Source organism: Panthera tigris, chromosome E3 (assembly GCF_018350195.1).
Source record: "Panthera tigris isolate Pti1 chromosome E3, P.tigris_Pti1_mat1.1, whole genome shotgun sequence".
Lineage (NCBI taxonomy): Eukaryota > Metazoa > Chordata > Mammalia > Carnivora > Felidae > Panthera > Panthera tigris.
This window is the reverse complement of record NC_056675.1, coordinates 37,470,985-37,484,831: the sequence shown is the minus strand read 5'-3', so window position 1 is coordinate 37,484,831 and position 13,847 is coordinate 37,470,985. Positions and strand designations below refer to the sequence as shown.

The 13,847-nt window shown below is 62.4% G+C and overlaps 3 protein-coding genes across 14 annotated transcripts in view; 2 read left to right on the top strand and 1 right to left on the bottom strand.

Annotated features, from left to right (window-relative positions):
- MGRN1 (mahogunin ring finger 1) overlaps positions 1 to 7,679 on the top strand; it is a 54,338-nt gene extending 46,659 nt beyond the window's left edge. For 2 of the 4 annotated variants that reach the window (XM_042972209.1, XM_042972208.1), the window contains 5 exons: positions 85 to 202; positions 472 to 517; positions 1,963 to 2,061; positions 4,111 to 4,155; positions 5,894 to 5,981. In XM_042972209.1, coding sequence (XP_042828143.1) covers positions 85 to 202; positions 472 to 517; positions 1,963 to 2,061; positions 4,111 to 4,151 — 304 coding nt within the window. In that variant the 3' untranslated portion in view covers positions 4,152 to 4,155; positions 5,894 to 5,981. Of the gene's footprint in view, positions 1 to 84; positions 203 to 471; positions 518 to 1,962; positions 2,062 to 4,110; positions 4,156 to 5,893 lie in introns of all 4 variants that reach the window. The other 2 variants (XM_042972207.1, XM_042972206.1) reach the window with 1 other exon arrangement.
- A 2,465-nt stretch (positions 7,680 to 10,144) lies between these two features.
- Positions 10,145 to 12,995, top strand: NUDT16L1 (nudix hydrolase 16 like 1). Of its 3 annotated transcripts, none has more exons than XR_006212641.1 (4): positions 10,145 to 10,554; positions 10,631 to 10,961; positions 11,616 to 11,838; positions 12,706 to 12,995. XR_006212641.1 is itself a non-coding variant. In XM_042972217.1 (4 exons), exons 1-3 carry the CDS (start codon positions 10,405 to 10,407, stop codon positions 11,835 to 11,837), a joined length of 633 nt encoding a protein of 210 aa, XP_042828151.1. In that variant the 5' UTR covers positions 10,207 to 10,404; the 3' UTR covers position 11,838; positions 12,706 to 12,995. The 3 variants fall into 3 exon arrangements, 2 of the variants coding, with proteins under 2 accessions (XP_042828152.1, XP_042828151.1); XM_042972217.1 differs by having other exon boundaries at positions 10,207 to 10,554; positions 10,631 to 10,891; XM_042972218.1 differs by lacking the exon at positions 10,631 to 10,961 and having other exon boundaries at positions 10,205 to 10,554.
- Positions 12,996 to 13,267: 272 nt separating this feature from the next.
- Positions 13,268 to 13,847, bottom strand: part of ANKS3 (ankyrin repeat and sterile alpha motif domain containing 3) — a 34,028-nt gene continuing 33,448 nt past the window's right edge. For 5 of the 7 annotated variants that reach the window (XM_042972202.1, XM_007073362.3, XM_042972205.1 and 2 more), the window contains 2 exons: positions 13,685 to 13,776; positions 13,268 to 13,592 (listed from right to left, as the gene is read on the bottom strand). In XM_042972202.1, the coding sequence (XP_042828136.1) occupies positions 13,697 to 13,776 (80 nt within the window). In that variant the 3' untranslated portion in view covers positions 13,268 to 13,592; positions 13,685 to 13,696. Of the gene's footprint in view, positions 13,613 to 13,684; positions 13,777 to 13,847 lie in introns of all 7 variants that reach the window. The other 2 variants (XM_007073363.3, XM_007073364.3) reach the window with 2 other exon arrangements.

Genomic DNA, 13,847 nt, shown 5'->3' with positions numbered 1-13,847 from the left:
GGCCTCACCCACGGGTGACGTTGGCTTTAGTGGGTTGGTGTTTATCAGCCACTTGTCCTTTACCCCCGTCTTCTCTTTTGCCAGCACCCTGCGGTCTCCGTCGTCTCCCATCCACGAGGAGGATGAAGAGAAGCTCTCCCAGGACTCGGACGCCCCTCCCCCGCTGAGTGGGGCGGGGCTGGCGCTAAGCAGCTCCCCCGAGGTGAGGCCCCCTCCCCGCCTCGCCGAGACCCATCTGTCACCCTGTCCCCACTGCCCGTCTGTTGGCCTCCCAGACCTGTGGCAAAGCGTGCCCTGGGCCGCCTCCACCGCTGCTCACGTGGTGAGCTCAGCTGGTTTCCCCATCTGTGGGGTGGGTCCTGTTTAAGGGGGGCCGGGCGTCAGCTCGCCCTGCTGTCCCCCGACCGCCCGCAGCCCCGTCCCCCGGTGGCGGCAGCAGAGCTGCGGACACACTTTGTCCTCGTTTCCTAGAGCTTTGTGACGGAGGACGTGGACGAGGCGTCGGCACTAAAGCAAGGTAAGCCCTCCATTCTGAGGAGCGTGTTCAGGGCCTCGCTGCCGGGAGGTCGAGGTGTGTGGAGAGCGTGTGCCGGCTCCCCCGCTGGGAGTCACGGGCTCCTCTCTGCTGGCTCTCCCAGGGGACAGCCTCCGGCCACTTCTCTTTTTCCCTCCATGCCCAGCCGGCATTTCCCAGTGGCAGTCATCTTCTTTCCTGCCTGGGTCTCTGCACACGGTCAGCTCTTCCTGCTTGTCCTGTACGGGGTCCTCAGGTGCCACCTGGAGAGGCCCAGGGTCCCCAGTGCGGGTGCACAGCTCAGCCGGGCCGCTCCTCTGTGTGCCCCCGTGTCCCGTGGAGAGTGTAGCATACAGCGGCCTGCTGGGACTTGAGTCCCAGCCGCCACCGATGGGCCCTGGGCTCCTCGTGGGGGGATGACCCCCAGCTGACCTCCCAGTGGCTGCAGGATGTGACCAGGTGCTTCCCAAGCCTCCCTCTACCAGCTGGGAGATGCTGCCACTCCTTTGTCTCGGTCATTCCTCCCTACTGTTGGACAGGTGAGGAAACAGAGGCTCCAGGTTGGGGTGGTTGGAGGCCCCAGGCCATTTAATGTGGAGGTGACAGAGCCCGGAAGTGGCCCTGGCAAGCTGGCTGGCTCCCAGGCCTACAACATGGTGAAGACCCCAAAATAAGCTGCAGCTGCTCAGTTGCTGTGACCCCCCTCCTTGCCAGGAGGTTCCCAGCCGGCACTGCACTGGGTGACCCACGTCTCTCCCCAGCGTGACTCCCCACCCACCGTGTGTGGGGCCCGCCTGTGGGTTGCTGGGCCTGGGGCCTTGGGTTTGGGTGTGAGTGTTGGCGCCTGGGGCAGGGGGCCCATCAGGGATGTCGTCACTTCCGCCTCCCAGGCTGGGCTCCTGGGTGGGCCTCACCCTCTCTCGACCTCCGCTCCTTCCTGCCTGTGCAGAGCATGTGCCCGACCAGGTGGCTCTCTTCTGTGCCCATCACAGGGCCCGGGCCCCTCGTCTGCGGAGGGGCCCTCCCCCTCGAGAGCTCCCTGGGCAGCACCGGGAGCTGCTGTTGAGAGGGAGGGTGGCCACACGCAGGCCCGCTCACTCCCCGCTGTGGGGCACGGGGCCAGCGAGAAAGGTACGGGTAAGCCGGAGATGTTAAATCTATCACTATTCCTTCTTGTTTGTTTTTAAAGGGGTACATAATGATTTTATAATAAAAGTCAAAACAAAAGCCCTGAGGTAGAGTTGAGAGAGAAGGGAAGTAAAGAAAAGCAAACCTTTGCCTCTCAGGCCTAGAGGGCAGAGGAGGGAGTCATAGCAGTCTTGGGCTGGGACTGGACTCACAGTGGCTGTAGAGCCCTCAGGGAGGAAAGAGGCTCCCGGGGATGCTGACCAGAAGAGGGACAGTGCCACCTTCGCCTATAAACCTCTGACCTGCCCCCTCCTCTGCAGGGAGCCGAGTGCCATCCATCGAGAACGTCCTGCAGGACGGCAGCCCTGAGCCCTGCAGCCGCGGCCAGCCCCGCCTGCCGGCTGATATCTACCTGCCAGGTAACGGCATTTGAGCTCAGCCGGGGTGGGTGGGAGTGCGGGGCGCGGGCAGTGCTGTCACTGCCGCACGGAGCTGGGGGCTGATCTGCCTGCTCAGGGAGCGGCTGGCCTGTCAGGAGCCTAGGTCTCCCTCCCTGGCTCTGCTCACACTCCTTCTGTCAACCCCAAAGCACAGCCAGGCCCCGGCTCCACAGTCACCCCTCCTGCAGCTCCTTGCTCTTTGGGGCAGAGCCTGTGCGTGAGGCCCCTTCACACTCCAGAAACAGCTCAGCATCAGGAAGGCAGGAAAGGCCCCTTGTTCAAGAAAGGTCGTGGCCCTTCTATCTCCTGCTTGGGGCCAGGCAAGCACAGCTAGTCCCGCTGGAATCCCTGACTCTTCATCCATGGGCCTGGCAGCCCCTGTTCGGGTGCCCAGCAGCAGGGCCTCTGCCCCAGGGAGCTACAAGCCGAAAGCTACCTGCGTGCCCTGGGCCTGATGCTGGCATCAGCCCCCTACCACGAGCACCCATAGGGCTCAGGCCAGGGATGGAAGGATAGGCTGGGGTGCCGCCAGGCGCCTGTAAGGCCCAAGCACAGTTGGGGAGGGGTCTTGCTTCTGCCCCCCTTTTCTAAAAGCCTCTGCCTGGAGCCTCCTGTCCCCAGCTCCTCTGGGTCAAGATCCTCAGCTTTAAGTTCTGGGCTCCAAAGATGGGGGACAGGAGTCAGGGGTTCTCAGAGACTTCTGCCTGCTGCGTGCTAAGATGCCATCTGAGGATCTGAGATCAACGTCAACAGCCATGATGTCCTCGGAGAGTCTGGCTCCTGCCACATGTCTGGGAAGCACCTTTGCCACCCGCCTATCCCAGGACCCACCGCTGCTCAGTTCCCAGTGACCTGACCTGTGCATCTGGCCTACCTGTGATGTGCTTGGTTTGAAAGGGTCTCTTGTCCCGCCCCAGCATAGGGACAGGCAGTAGCCTGTGCAGACAGGGGGTCCCCTTAGCCCAGAGGGGCCACAGTCAGCAGGTGCAGGAAAGCAGGGGAGTGTGTTTCATCAGCACCCCGGGGCCTACCCGAAGAGAAGCCCGTGGGTGAAAGCCTTGTTGGGGACCAGCGTTCCTTAGAGTAACATAGAATTCCAGTAAGTTCTTTCAAGGAACTTCAGTGATTTCATTGTAATTAAAAGCTTGGGGTGCGGGGAGAGTCCGGAGAGGGACTTACAAGCACAAGTGTGGTTGTGATCCTTTGGGTGAAGGGGCACCTTGACCCCACCTGGCGGTGCCACCCGTGCCCCACGCCAGAGTCTGCAGGTCAGGACAGGCTGGGCTCCACCCACAGGGGACACCAGGCCCCGTGGTGTGGCGTTCTCACCTCTGCCCCAGGCCAGTGGCAGGAGGCGCTCTGCTGTGGAGGCGGTGGAGAGGCTGAAGTCAGCGGAAGGCCAAACCCAGCCCAGGGGCAGGATAGCCAGCGGGGTGGGGCGACACCGAGGCTCTTGGTCCCGTGCCCCACGGGTGTGGGGGAGGCAGCACTGTCAGGAGTTGGGCAGGTCCTCACCGATGTGCCCACCTTCATAAGCACGTGTACCTACCTGTCTTCCTTTACTTCTAAGCCGCACCTTCTGTTCCCATCTGGTGTGTGTGTGTGTGTGTGAGAGAGAGAGAGAGAGAGAGAGTGCGCGCACAAGAGAGAACCGGACGTGCACACACCGGGACAGCTCTCCCGTGGAGGCACGGGCATAGTTTTTTGAACCTTAGTGTCCCCTGTTGATTGCAGAGTTAGGAGGTGGGGAAAACCCTTGAACTTAACTGGTGAACACCTAGCTGCCGGGCGGGGCCCTTCCTGGCCCCGCCCCGCCACCCCTGCCCAGGCCTGTCCTGGCTGAAAGTCTCTGCGTTGGACTGCGGCCCGGTGCTCTGTTCTCCTGTTTCAGCACATCATTGTGCCCCCCACCCCCACCCAGCGTGCCCCCGGGGACTCTTGTCCTAAAGCAGTGCGTTTGCTGTGGAACGTGCTGGTCTGTCTAGCGCTTTGCTAACTGAGCTTCCATGTCTCTCCTCCTCTGCACAGCCCTGGGGCCTGACTCCTGCTCTGTTGGTATAGAGGAGTAAGCTGGTACGTGATCGCCTTCCTACGCGTTGTGGGGTGGCTCTGAGGGACATCCTTGACAGTGTTGGAGAGAGGACCTCGCCAGCTGGCTCTCCTGCTCCCTCCCTGGGGGGTTCCTTCCCCTTCTCTGGGCTTCCTCCGCATCCGTGTCTTCCCTGGGGTCCTGGATTCTGAATCCAGAGCTCCCCAAATGTGCTACACCTTTGCCCTTGAGAGGTGGTCCTGGGAGGTCTGGCCTTGGCTGACTTCCGGAGCCAGAACTTTTCTGTCTGGACTAGATAGCCCAGGCAAGCTCTTCCAGGGCCTCAGGAATGGTGACAGCCCTTGCTGAGACCCCACTGTTGTTGCTCACTAACCTGTCCCCCAGCCTACCTGTGGAACCTTCTGGAACACCAGCACATGCTGAAATCGGTCTGTCAGGAGGCCATGTGAGGTTGACCCCACGTCATCGCCCCCCCCCCCCCCCCCCCCCCCGCCAGGGAGTTGCCCTCTACCTGGGTGACTTTGCCAAATGATTGTTTCATGGAAGGCTGTTCCAAGAGCACCACCAGCACATAGGCAAGTGCTTTGAACACCCTCTTCCCTTCCTTTGCCTGATGTTAGCGGCTCTGGAAACCTGGTGCCTCCGGTGGCCCAAGTTTTCCCAAACCTGTGTTGGGTGGAGCGCGCCAGCAGGAGGCCCGGCCCGGCCCGGCCCGGCAGCTCCGGCTGGCGTGCGGCCGTCCCCCAGGCAGCTGTCCTGAGCTTCGGTGTTTGTCCACTTGTTTCGACGGCTGCTCTTATGTTCCCATGTGAGCCTTTCTTGCTCTCCTTGAGTGTTTCTTCTGACAAATCTTACCCACTGTTGAAATAGGGCCCAACCCTTGCATAAAGTTGGCCCTGTCCTCCGTGTCATTGCTGAGTGCTGTGATGGAGGTGAAACTTCCAGAAGTAGAAAATACACACAGGTCAGGCCGAGCTACGGAGAACTGGATGTTGCCTGCAGGCTGCATAGCAGAGCTGAGTCCCTGCGTGAAGCCACAGCCCTAGTTCCCGCACCTCAGGCTGTGTCATGGGTGACATGTGGCAGAAGCACTCCTTGGTTTGCTGTTGGAGGAGTGTCCTGGGGAGCCCGTCCTCAGCAGGCAGGCGGCTGGCAGCTGGTGTTGTGCGGCCCTGAGCGTGGTGCCGGTCATTCGTTGCTGTAGGCCTGGGTCACAGCTCCAGCACCAGCACCCCGGGGGGCAGACTTGGTCCAGGGACAGAGCGCCTCGTGGCATCGGGAGGCAACAGTGTGGAAATGGCCAAAAAGGCCTCTAAAGAAGGCTGGGTGGGGTCCTGGGGCTGCTCTGAGCACGGGATGTGCACCCCGGTCCACGTCCACTCCCCTCCGCCTGGGTGTGACTGAGTTCCGGCCTAATCAGTAATAAAGCCCTGAAGGACGGCGGCTGGTCAGATCCCGAGAAGCACGGACCGGGCAAGGGAGGAGGCCCAGGGGGCCACGAGCCCACGGCGCCCGTTGCGTTCTGTTCTGGGGCATCGGCTGGTGCCACTGCCTGGCATCTGCTCCCAGAGGGACGGACCCCTCTTTCTCTGTTAGGACCTGGAACTCCAGGTCTTTGTGTGGTCCTGCCACAGACACACAGTAGAGGGTGCCGGGTGGCCCTGTCCTCGGTGGGGGACTCCTGGTTGGTAGATACACCCTGATGGGTGAGGTGGGGACTTGCCCGGGCATGACCCCTTCTCCCTCTGCTCCTGCCTGCAGGATGGTCCACCTCCGTGGAGATGCCCCGCAGCCTCCGTACCACTGGCCCACCCCGGCCTGTGCTTGGTGGCCCCAGTCCTGATTCTGGGGCCACTGAGCTGACCCCACTCTGAGAGCCTGGCCAGGCTGGCAGCATGGAGCCCTCAGCTCCCCAGACTTTGCCGAGGGGCCACCGGATTCCAGCGTGACCCCTGGCCTCTCCTGTCTTGCACGCTCTGCGTGGCCACTGGCTCCGAGGGGCCGGACGACCCTTGATTGAAGAGCACAGTGGACAGTCTCCTCTGACAAATTCCTTTTTCTATAGTTGATGTATTTGTAAATGGTACAGATGAAGGACAGCAGCTTTCTGTCCTGGGCTGTGAGCTCTGGGGTTTCCCCCAAATGCCCCATTGGCTGAGTGGCCAGGACCAGGGCTTGACCACCCACCTGCGGCCTGGATTGGCTTCTCCTGTCACCCCAGCCACTGGGGACTCAACAGCCTGAACACTCAGCACAGACTCGCAGAAGAACAGTGTACTGGTGGGTGAGGTGCTGTCTTCACAAGAGGTGTTGTAGGGGCCTTGTTGCCAGAGGAGGAAGGGAAGGGGGGTCTGAGTCCCGGTCAGTGAAGGAAACCGTGCCTGTCCCCTGTCCCTCGTGCTCCCGTGTCCTCGGCAGCCTGGCTGTTGCTGCTGCTTCCCCTTCCTGCTCCGGCCCTGGAGGCGGTTGCCTCCCACAGCCGACCTTCCCCGCGGCCCGGCTCAGCCCTGGGCAGGGGGGTGGTGGCCACGCAAGGCTGCCGTGTGGGTCTGATCCAGGGGCAGAGGCACAGGAGCACAGGCCATCTGCAGCACTTAGTGACCGGTGGCCCCTCTGCCGGCCCTGCACCTTCTCCGAAGTGGCTCTGATCACACGGCAGGGCCCTCCAGGTGAAGGGGCTTCCGCTGGGCTAGAGGGGCTGCCGTCCACTCACCCCGGGGAGGGCTCTGAGCAGCTTCCCTGCTTCCTCTTCACCATCATAATGTCACTAGTTTCTCTTGGATTTGACCTGTCTGGGGTCCCTGAGGTGGACCTGCCTGGGGAAGGAACATCCCATCCGAGGTGACCTTGTTCTTTTTTTTGTTGTTGGTTTTTTCTTTTGTTGTTGTTTTTTTTTTTTTGAGCAAAACTCTTTGGGCAACAGAGGCAGAGGGGGCATCGAGCCCTGGTGCACCAGGGTGAGAACCGCCTGGGGGCACCTTGAGCCAGGTGGTTGGGTCTGTGCGGCTCCCTGGGGCACAAACACGTTCCTGGCCTGGGGTGTGGCACGCAGAGGGGCCCACTTCCTGGGGATCTGCCCCGGGAAGGATGGTTCTGGGGCAGCCAGCAGCAGTCCACAGAGCCCCGGGCCTCACCGGCACCCCTCCCGAGGCTCGTCCTGCAGGGCGCTCAGGAGAGAAACCAGCAGTGTGAGATTCGCTTTCTGTGCAGTCGAGCCCGTGAGCAGAGCGCTGCCTTACACACAGCCCTCCGCCAGGCTCAGGCCAACCTGTCCCAGTTGCCCGACTCCCCGGCCCCCGCCCCCTGTGCGCATGCCTGCACATACGCCAGGGTGCGCACGCGTGAGTGCCGCGCACATGCTCGCAGGCTGCCTGCCCCCCGACCCACACACCCCGGCCTCGCCATTGGTATTGGTGCCAGTACTCTGTCTGAAGGCCGGGATGCAGACTGGCCTGGCTCGGACTTAACACGTGCTCTCATTTGACGTACCCTGGCTGGTTTTTGTTCGTTTTTACTGTATATTTATAGTAATAAAATCATGCAGCAATATCTCGTCCATTCCTTCCTCTGCGCATAGCACCGAGGGACCTCTGCTGTCTCCCGGTCTGGAGGCAGGACAGCTGAGGGGCTCACGGCCGCTCACACGCCCCGGCAGCGCGAGCCGGGGCTCGCACAGCCGGGGCTGTGTGGCCGCAGCCTCCGTTTCCTCGCGTGTGAGGTGTCTGTGACAGGACTTGAATAAGAGGGGTGAGGGTGCAGGAGATGGTGTGTGAGGCACGTGGGGTCCTGTTGATGACAGCTGCGGTCGTCGTGCCGATTCTGGGTCGGAGTGGGGCTCCTTACGAGCAGTGGAGGAGGAGCCGGCACGTCCAGGTGTGCAGGTCGCTGCTGCAGGTGCCGTCGGTATCGCCGATCCATCCCGGATACTCGGCACCTCCCTGTGTGCCGGGCTGGAGGGGGCCGAGACACGCGAGGTTCAGGCTCCCGGGAGTTTGTGTTCTAGGCCGTGAGGCCCTGCGCGGTTTTGGTTACTGTTGGGAAGAGCGTCGGCTGGTGGTGACGGGATGGAGTCGCATGGGGTCCTTGATTTTTAACCTGTGGTTGAGGAGGGCTTCTCTGAGGAGGAATTTCGGCTGAGCAGTGCAGGATGGGAAAGAGCTGGTCCTGGAAGAGAGCCCAGTCAGCCAGCACAGCAAGTGCAAAGGCCCCGAGGCCAGAGTGAGCCTGGTGTGACCGCTGAGCAGAAAGAAGCCCGAAGTGTCTCCAGTTGCTGGAGTGTCAGAATCGAGGAGTGTCGGGGTGCAGATGCTACAGGACCTCATAGGGACAGCAAGAGTTTTATTCTGAGAGCAGTCAGAGGCTTTTCCACAGGCAGCAACTCTCTCCAGCTGTCACGTGGGATGGATTAGAAGGCCAGCTGTGGCTGCCAGCTTCCCTGCCCAGCAAGCGGCCTCCCAGGAGGGAGAGGCTGTGGTGGCCTGGAACACCCATGAAGCACAGCCACCACACCGCCACCCACCAGCAGCTCCTTTGCAAACGTGGTCCCAAGCTGCCTCCCCAGGTCCCCTCTTTGACTCAGGCGCTTAATGGTGGAACCAGTGTTCTCAGCCATCTAGTCCGTGCCCCAGGGAAGGCCTGTCACCCTCGGCCCTGCAGCTGCTCGGTCGTGTTTGGGGCGACGTCTGGGTCGGACGTCTCGGAAGGGGGTGCACTGGATGTCCCTCCACTTTCCGCCAACAGACGAGGAACTTTGTTAACATCTTGTTTCAGGGAGGGGTTGGGGCGCGGGGCATCTTTCCTCCGTGCCCCCTGCCAGCCCTGGGTTTGGGTTGTGCACCGTGGCCTGGAGACACGGTCCTCTCTGGAGGGCCCTTCCCCTCACCAACATCTCTTCAGACACGGTCACTTGCCTTAGGGATCTGGCTTCTCCCTGGCAACTGTGGTGGCCCGTTTGAATCCTGGTAGAGGCCATGGATGGGGAGAGAGAGAGCCTCCCTCTTTAGATCCTTACTCCCTTGTGTGTGACACGATACCGGCACGACCCGACGTGTGAATGAGCTCCCGGTGGGTCCTTACCAACACTTGCCTGCCCTCTGCCCCCGCTGTCTTCTGCTGAGGGCAACCTTCTGTGCCCCAGAGCTTGCCCTGGCTCACTGCATGGTGAGTGCACATGGTGGTTCCTTCACTCAGCAAATCTGTACCCACCGTGGGAGGAAAACGGAGTGTGGGCCAACCAGTGGTCGAGTGGCATCGTTGCTCTCCCCTGGACAATGTTCCCCATGCTCCTGAGCCCCAGCGATGATTCCCTTCAGCAGCAGACACAGGTATGTACCTCAGGGCCTCTTCCGTGAAAGTTGGGAGGTTTTCTGTTGTGGACACTGGTCAGGAGACAGGCTGGAAGTCTGGGGTGAGATCCTGGCTCTGGCACCAGCTGCTGGGTGCCCTTAAGGCCAGTCCTGTTCCTCTCTGCCCCAGGTTCCTCCGTGGTAAATTGGGGAGAGCCCATTTCCTCCAACCGTCCCTGGCATATGGTGTCTGACTGGGAGGATGCTTGGCAGGCTGCGCCAGGAGGGATTTAAGGTACTTCCCAGCACGCTGGCTGAGTAGCAGCCCCAGGGCTGTGCGTGGACACGGACGGTGGGGGCAGCTCGAACTATGCCAGGCCCCGCTTTCCTTGCTCTTCTGGGGTCGACCAGCAGCGACCTTGGACCGGAGTGCTTGGCTGGCGCGCGCGCAGGGAAAGGTCTTGCCCACTGGTCGCCAGGCTCCCGTAAGCCCTCCTGGGGGAGTCGCCGGCAGGGAGCGAGAGGCGAGGGCTGGTAGTGGGCAGCCTGCGGGGCGGCGCCCCCAGGGAGGCGCTGGGGGAAGGCCCGGGACCCGGCGGCTCCTGCTAGTGACGGGCAGTCGGAGCCCCAGCCCTGCAGGCAGCGCTTGCCCGAGGCCCCCGCGACCGCGCTCGGCTCGGCTCGGCTGGGCTCGACTGAGTTCGGCTGAGCTCGGCTGAGCTCGCTTGGCGCGGAGCCCCCTGGGCGTTGTGGTTCTCGCGGCCGGTGGGTGGGAGCGCGTGCCGTCCCTGCCTCTGCACACGCCCCTTCCGCGCCTCAACGACGCGTCGGGGCGCCGGGATGGGCTCGGCCCCGACGGGCATCAGCAATTGGTGGAGAGGCGGGGCCCAGGGACGCGACTGCCTGCGGATTGGTCGGACCTGGCGGGGGCGGGCCCGCGCATGCACTTAAGGAGAGGCGCCCCGGTCGAGCCGGGGTAGTGCCAAGATGTCGGCGGCAGTGCCGGAGCTGAAGCAGATCAGCCGTGTGGAAGCTATGCGCCTGGGGCCGGGCTGGAGCCACTCGTGCCACGCCATGCTGTACGCCGCCAACCCCGGGCAGCTTTTCGGCCGCATCCCTATGCGCTTCTCGGTGCTGGTGAGGACGCGGGTGGACGGGCGGGGATCAGGGCGCCGCTCGCACCCCGCGCCCGTGACCCGGCGCTCCCTTGCAGATGCAGATGCGCTTCGACGGGCTGCTGGGTTTCCCCGGGGGCTTCGTGGACCGGCGCTTTTGGTCTCTGGAGGACGGTCTGAACCGGGTGCTGGGCCTGGGCCTGGGCTGCCTGCGCCTCACGGAGGCCGACTACCTGAGCTCGCACCTGACCGAGGGCCCGCACCGCGTCGTGGCGCACCTGTACGCACGGCAGCTGACGCTGGAGCAGCTGCACGCCGTGGAAATCAGCGCGGTGCATTCGCGCGACCACGGCCTGGAGGTGGGGCCGCCGCCCGGGCCCCGCCCCCCGCCCCGGGGTTTGGCTCTGGCCCCGTGGAAGGCACCGATGGGTAACACGTCCCCCTGAGGGTCCCCTGGCCGGGCTGGGTGGGGTGTCGCTGTTTCCAGCATCAGGGTGGGGAGAGGGACCTGAGGGCAGCGGTGGGAGAGGGGGGCCCGGGGTTCCCTCGGGGCTGTGTTCCATCTGCCTTGCTGCCTGCCATTGCCAATCCTGGGAGTGGGGAGTGGGATCGGTGGGGGGATGGGAGAGGGTGGTGGCTCCTGGGGAGGTGGGAAACTAGGGCTGCGTTCAAGGGCCGGGACCTCATGGTTGGGGTGATGAAGGCTCTTAACGGTTTGTGGGTTTTATTTATAGTCTGGAGAACTGGGAGTCACACTTGGGGTGTTTGCGATTCACGAGTGGAAGAGGGAGCATGGGGTGTGAACTGGGGGGCTTCCTGCCGGCGGATGGGGGCTGGAATTAGAGGACGCAGAGGGTGGAAGATGCATGGGGTCAGCTTTGAAACTTGCTTGGGGGAGTAAAGGGGCTGCACTGCTCCAAGGGTGCCGCTGGCTTGCGCCTCACTAGACCCCGCCTGGGTCTCCCATTACGTCCTTCGCAACCTGGCTGGCCTTGTCCTGGCCTGGCAGCTCACAGGCCCCTCCTGCTAGGGCTGCACCGTTGGCGTGGGGCCTGGTCCCACTCTGGTGTCCTCTCCATGCAGGTGCTGGGGCTTGTGCGGGTTCCACTTTACACCCAAAAGGACCGAGTTGGTGGCTTTCCCAACTTTCTGAGCAACGCCTTTACCAGCACTGCCAAGTACCAGCTGCTCTTCGCCCTCAAGGTGCTCAACATGATGCCCGAGGAGAAGCTGGCTGAGGCTTTGGCTGCTGCCACAGAGAAGCAGAAGAAAGCCCTGGAGAAGCTCCTCCCATCTTCCTCCTGAGGTTGATTCTATGCTGCCTGTCTCCTGCCCTCCCCTGGTCCTATCTGTGCCCTAAACTCTTGGGGGAATGACTGCATGGGGCGAGGGGGCATCTTGTCCTCTCCATCACCCCACCACCCCGAACAGCTACTGGGTGGTGGCCAGGTTAGTGGGAGCCCAGCCCACCCGGATCAGGAGGTGGCTTGTTTGCACTGGACCTGGCTCTCCAGGCTCAGGACATTCTCTCCTACTCCAAAGCTCTAACCCTCCTCCACATGAGACACACGGGCTGGTGGAGGGACCACCCAGTTACCCAGGTGGGTAGGTGCACACACACACCCTTAAGTCCATTTATTCTTGTGGAGGGATGCCTTTGAGTCCTGTCACCAGCCAGCCCCAGGGCCTAGAGAACAGCTGGCCCAGTACTGTGAACTTTGGTGGGGGTCATTAGCTTTGTTTTCTGAGCTGTGTCAACTGAGCAGTGAGGCTTCAAAGCCCCTTTACCCCATTGGGGCCCAGTCCCCCCCCCACCCAGGTCAGTTGGGGCCACGAAGCCCAGCTGTAGATGGAGTTGGTGAAAGAAAGCAAAGTCCGGTCTTGGCTGCTCTCTGTGTTCTCTGGTTCTGGCCACAGGCCCAGGGCTGGGTGCATGAGGGGTCCCCCTTTCCCACTGCCCACGGACTTCAAGGTGGGAGCCAGGCCTGAGTGCTGGGTTCCATTCAGCACGGAGCTGATGATACAGGTCTCCCGTCCCTCTGGTCACTGTGGCACTGCCCCCTCAGACCTCGCTGGGCCCTGTGCCTGGTCTGGGGTTCCTGGCTACACCTGGGCTGAGCTCGCTGCCCTTTCCTTGGCTTTGAAAGCCTCCCTTTCTCCATTCCCATCACAGTCCACAGGCCGCTCCAGGACCTGGTATGGAAGCACTGGCCGAGTGTGCAGAATGACAACAGCAGAGCCACCACAGATGGGAAGGTCACCACTGGCCGTCTCCTACGGCCCTCTGTCTGCAAAGACTCCTCAGTGAAGCTAAACCAGTTTGCACGGCACCTGCTTGGTCTGGTAAGGAGAGCTCTGCTCCGGCCCAGCCTGAGCGTCTGTTCCACCTTAAAGCCTCAGTGAAGCGGTCAGCACGTGTGGGCAAAGGCACTTCGTTCTGTAAATAAAATACCTGTACCTCGTTCCTCTCTCATTTCCTGGGGCACCGGGGCCACGCGTGCGTCACCCTTCAGACTGCTCTGGTGGAACCGAGGGGGCTCTGAGCGCACGCAGCTCTAGCCCCAGGGGAGGGACAGAACAGGAGAGGGCAACCAGTCTGCCCTGCTCTGAGCGTGGTGGTCTCTGTCCTGGCAGAGGGGGCTGGGTCCCAGTGAGTTGCTGAAGGGGGGAGGGTTGCCCCTTGCTTTGGTTTGTCAGCCAGTACTGCATGTCGCATGACCAGAACAGAGTCCCTCACCAGCAGATCTTAAATTTTATTTTCCAGCAATGACATCCGCTACCCAGGCGCCCAGTCCTTTCAGTGTGGCGCCTGTGGTGTATGGGGGCCCGCTGTCTCCCCGTGGCCCTGCCTGCTCTGGGCCTGACCCCCCGCTTCTGGGCGAGAGGCCCTCATCCTGCCTCTGCGTGGGCCTCACTGCCCTGTCCTGCCTCTGCCAGCTGCTCCGGGGGCCTGATCCTCTGGCCCCTGCTCGGGCCCGGCCTGCTGCAGCCGCTTGCTCACTGCCCTCCTGTCTTCCAGGCACACAGCTTCAGGGTGGATCGGTCACCCAACGTCAGGTTCTGAGAAGGGACAGGGAAGACTGAAGTGGGCACTCGCTGCTGCCCGGTACACCCTGCTCTCCGGCCTGGGTCCTGGGCTGGCGGACACTCACCGTCCCTCCCAGCTAAGGCTCCCGCCAGTTCTCCTTCCCGTTCAGCACTTGCAGCTTCTCCAAGCTCTGGGTCACTGAGCATAGCACTCGCCCTGAGGATGGGAGCAGTTAGTTGCTGCTTCATGAGTGTGGGAGGGTGGGGGAGGTGCCTAGGAATGCGTGA

Coding starts and splice junctions, on each gene's coding strand:
- NUDT16L1 (XM_042972217.1), top strand. CDS start 10,405: ATGTCGGCGGCAGTGCCGGAGCTGAAGCAGATCAGCCGTGTGGAAGCT. Junction 10,555..10,630: donor CTATGCGCTTCTCGGTGCTG/GTGAGGACGCGG, acceptor GCTCCCTTGCAG/ATGCAGATGCGCTTCGACGG. Junction 10,892..11,615: donor CGCGCGACCACGGCCTGGAG/GTGGGGCCGCCG, acceptor CTCTCCATGCAG/GTGCTGGGGCTTGTGCGGGT.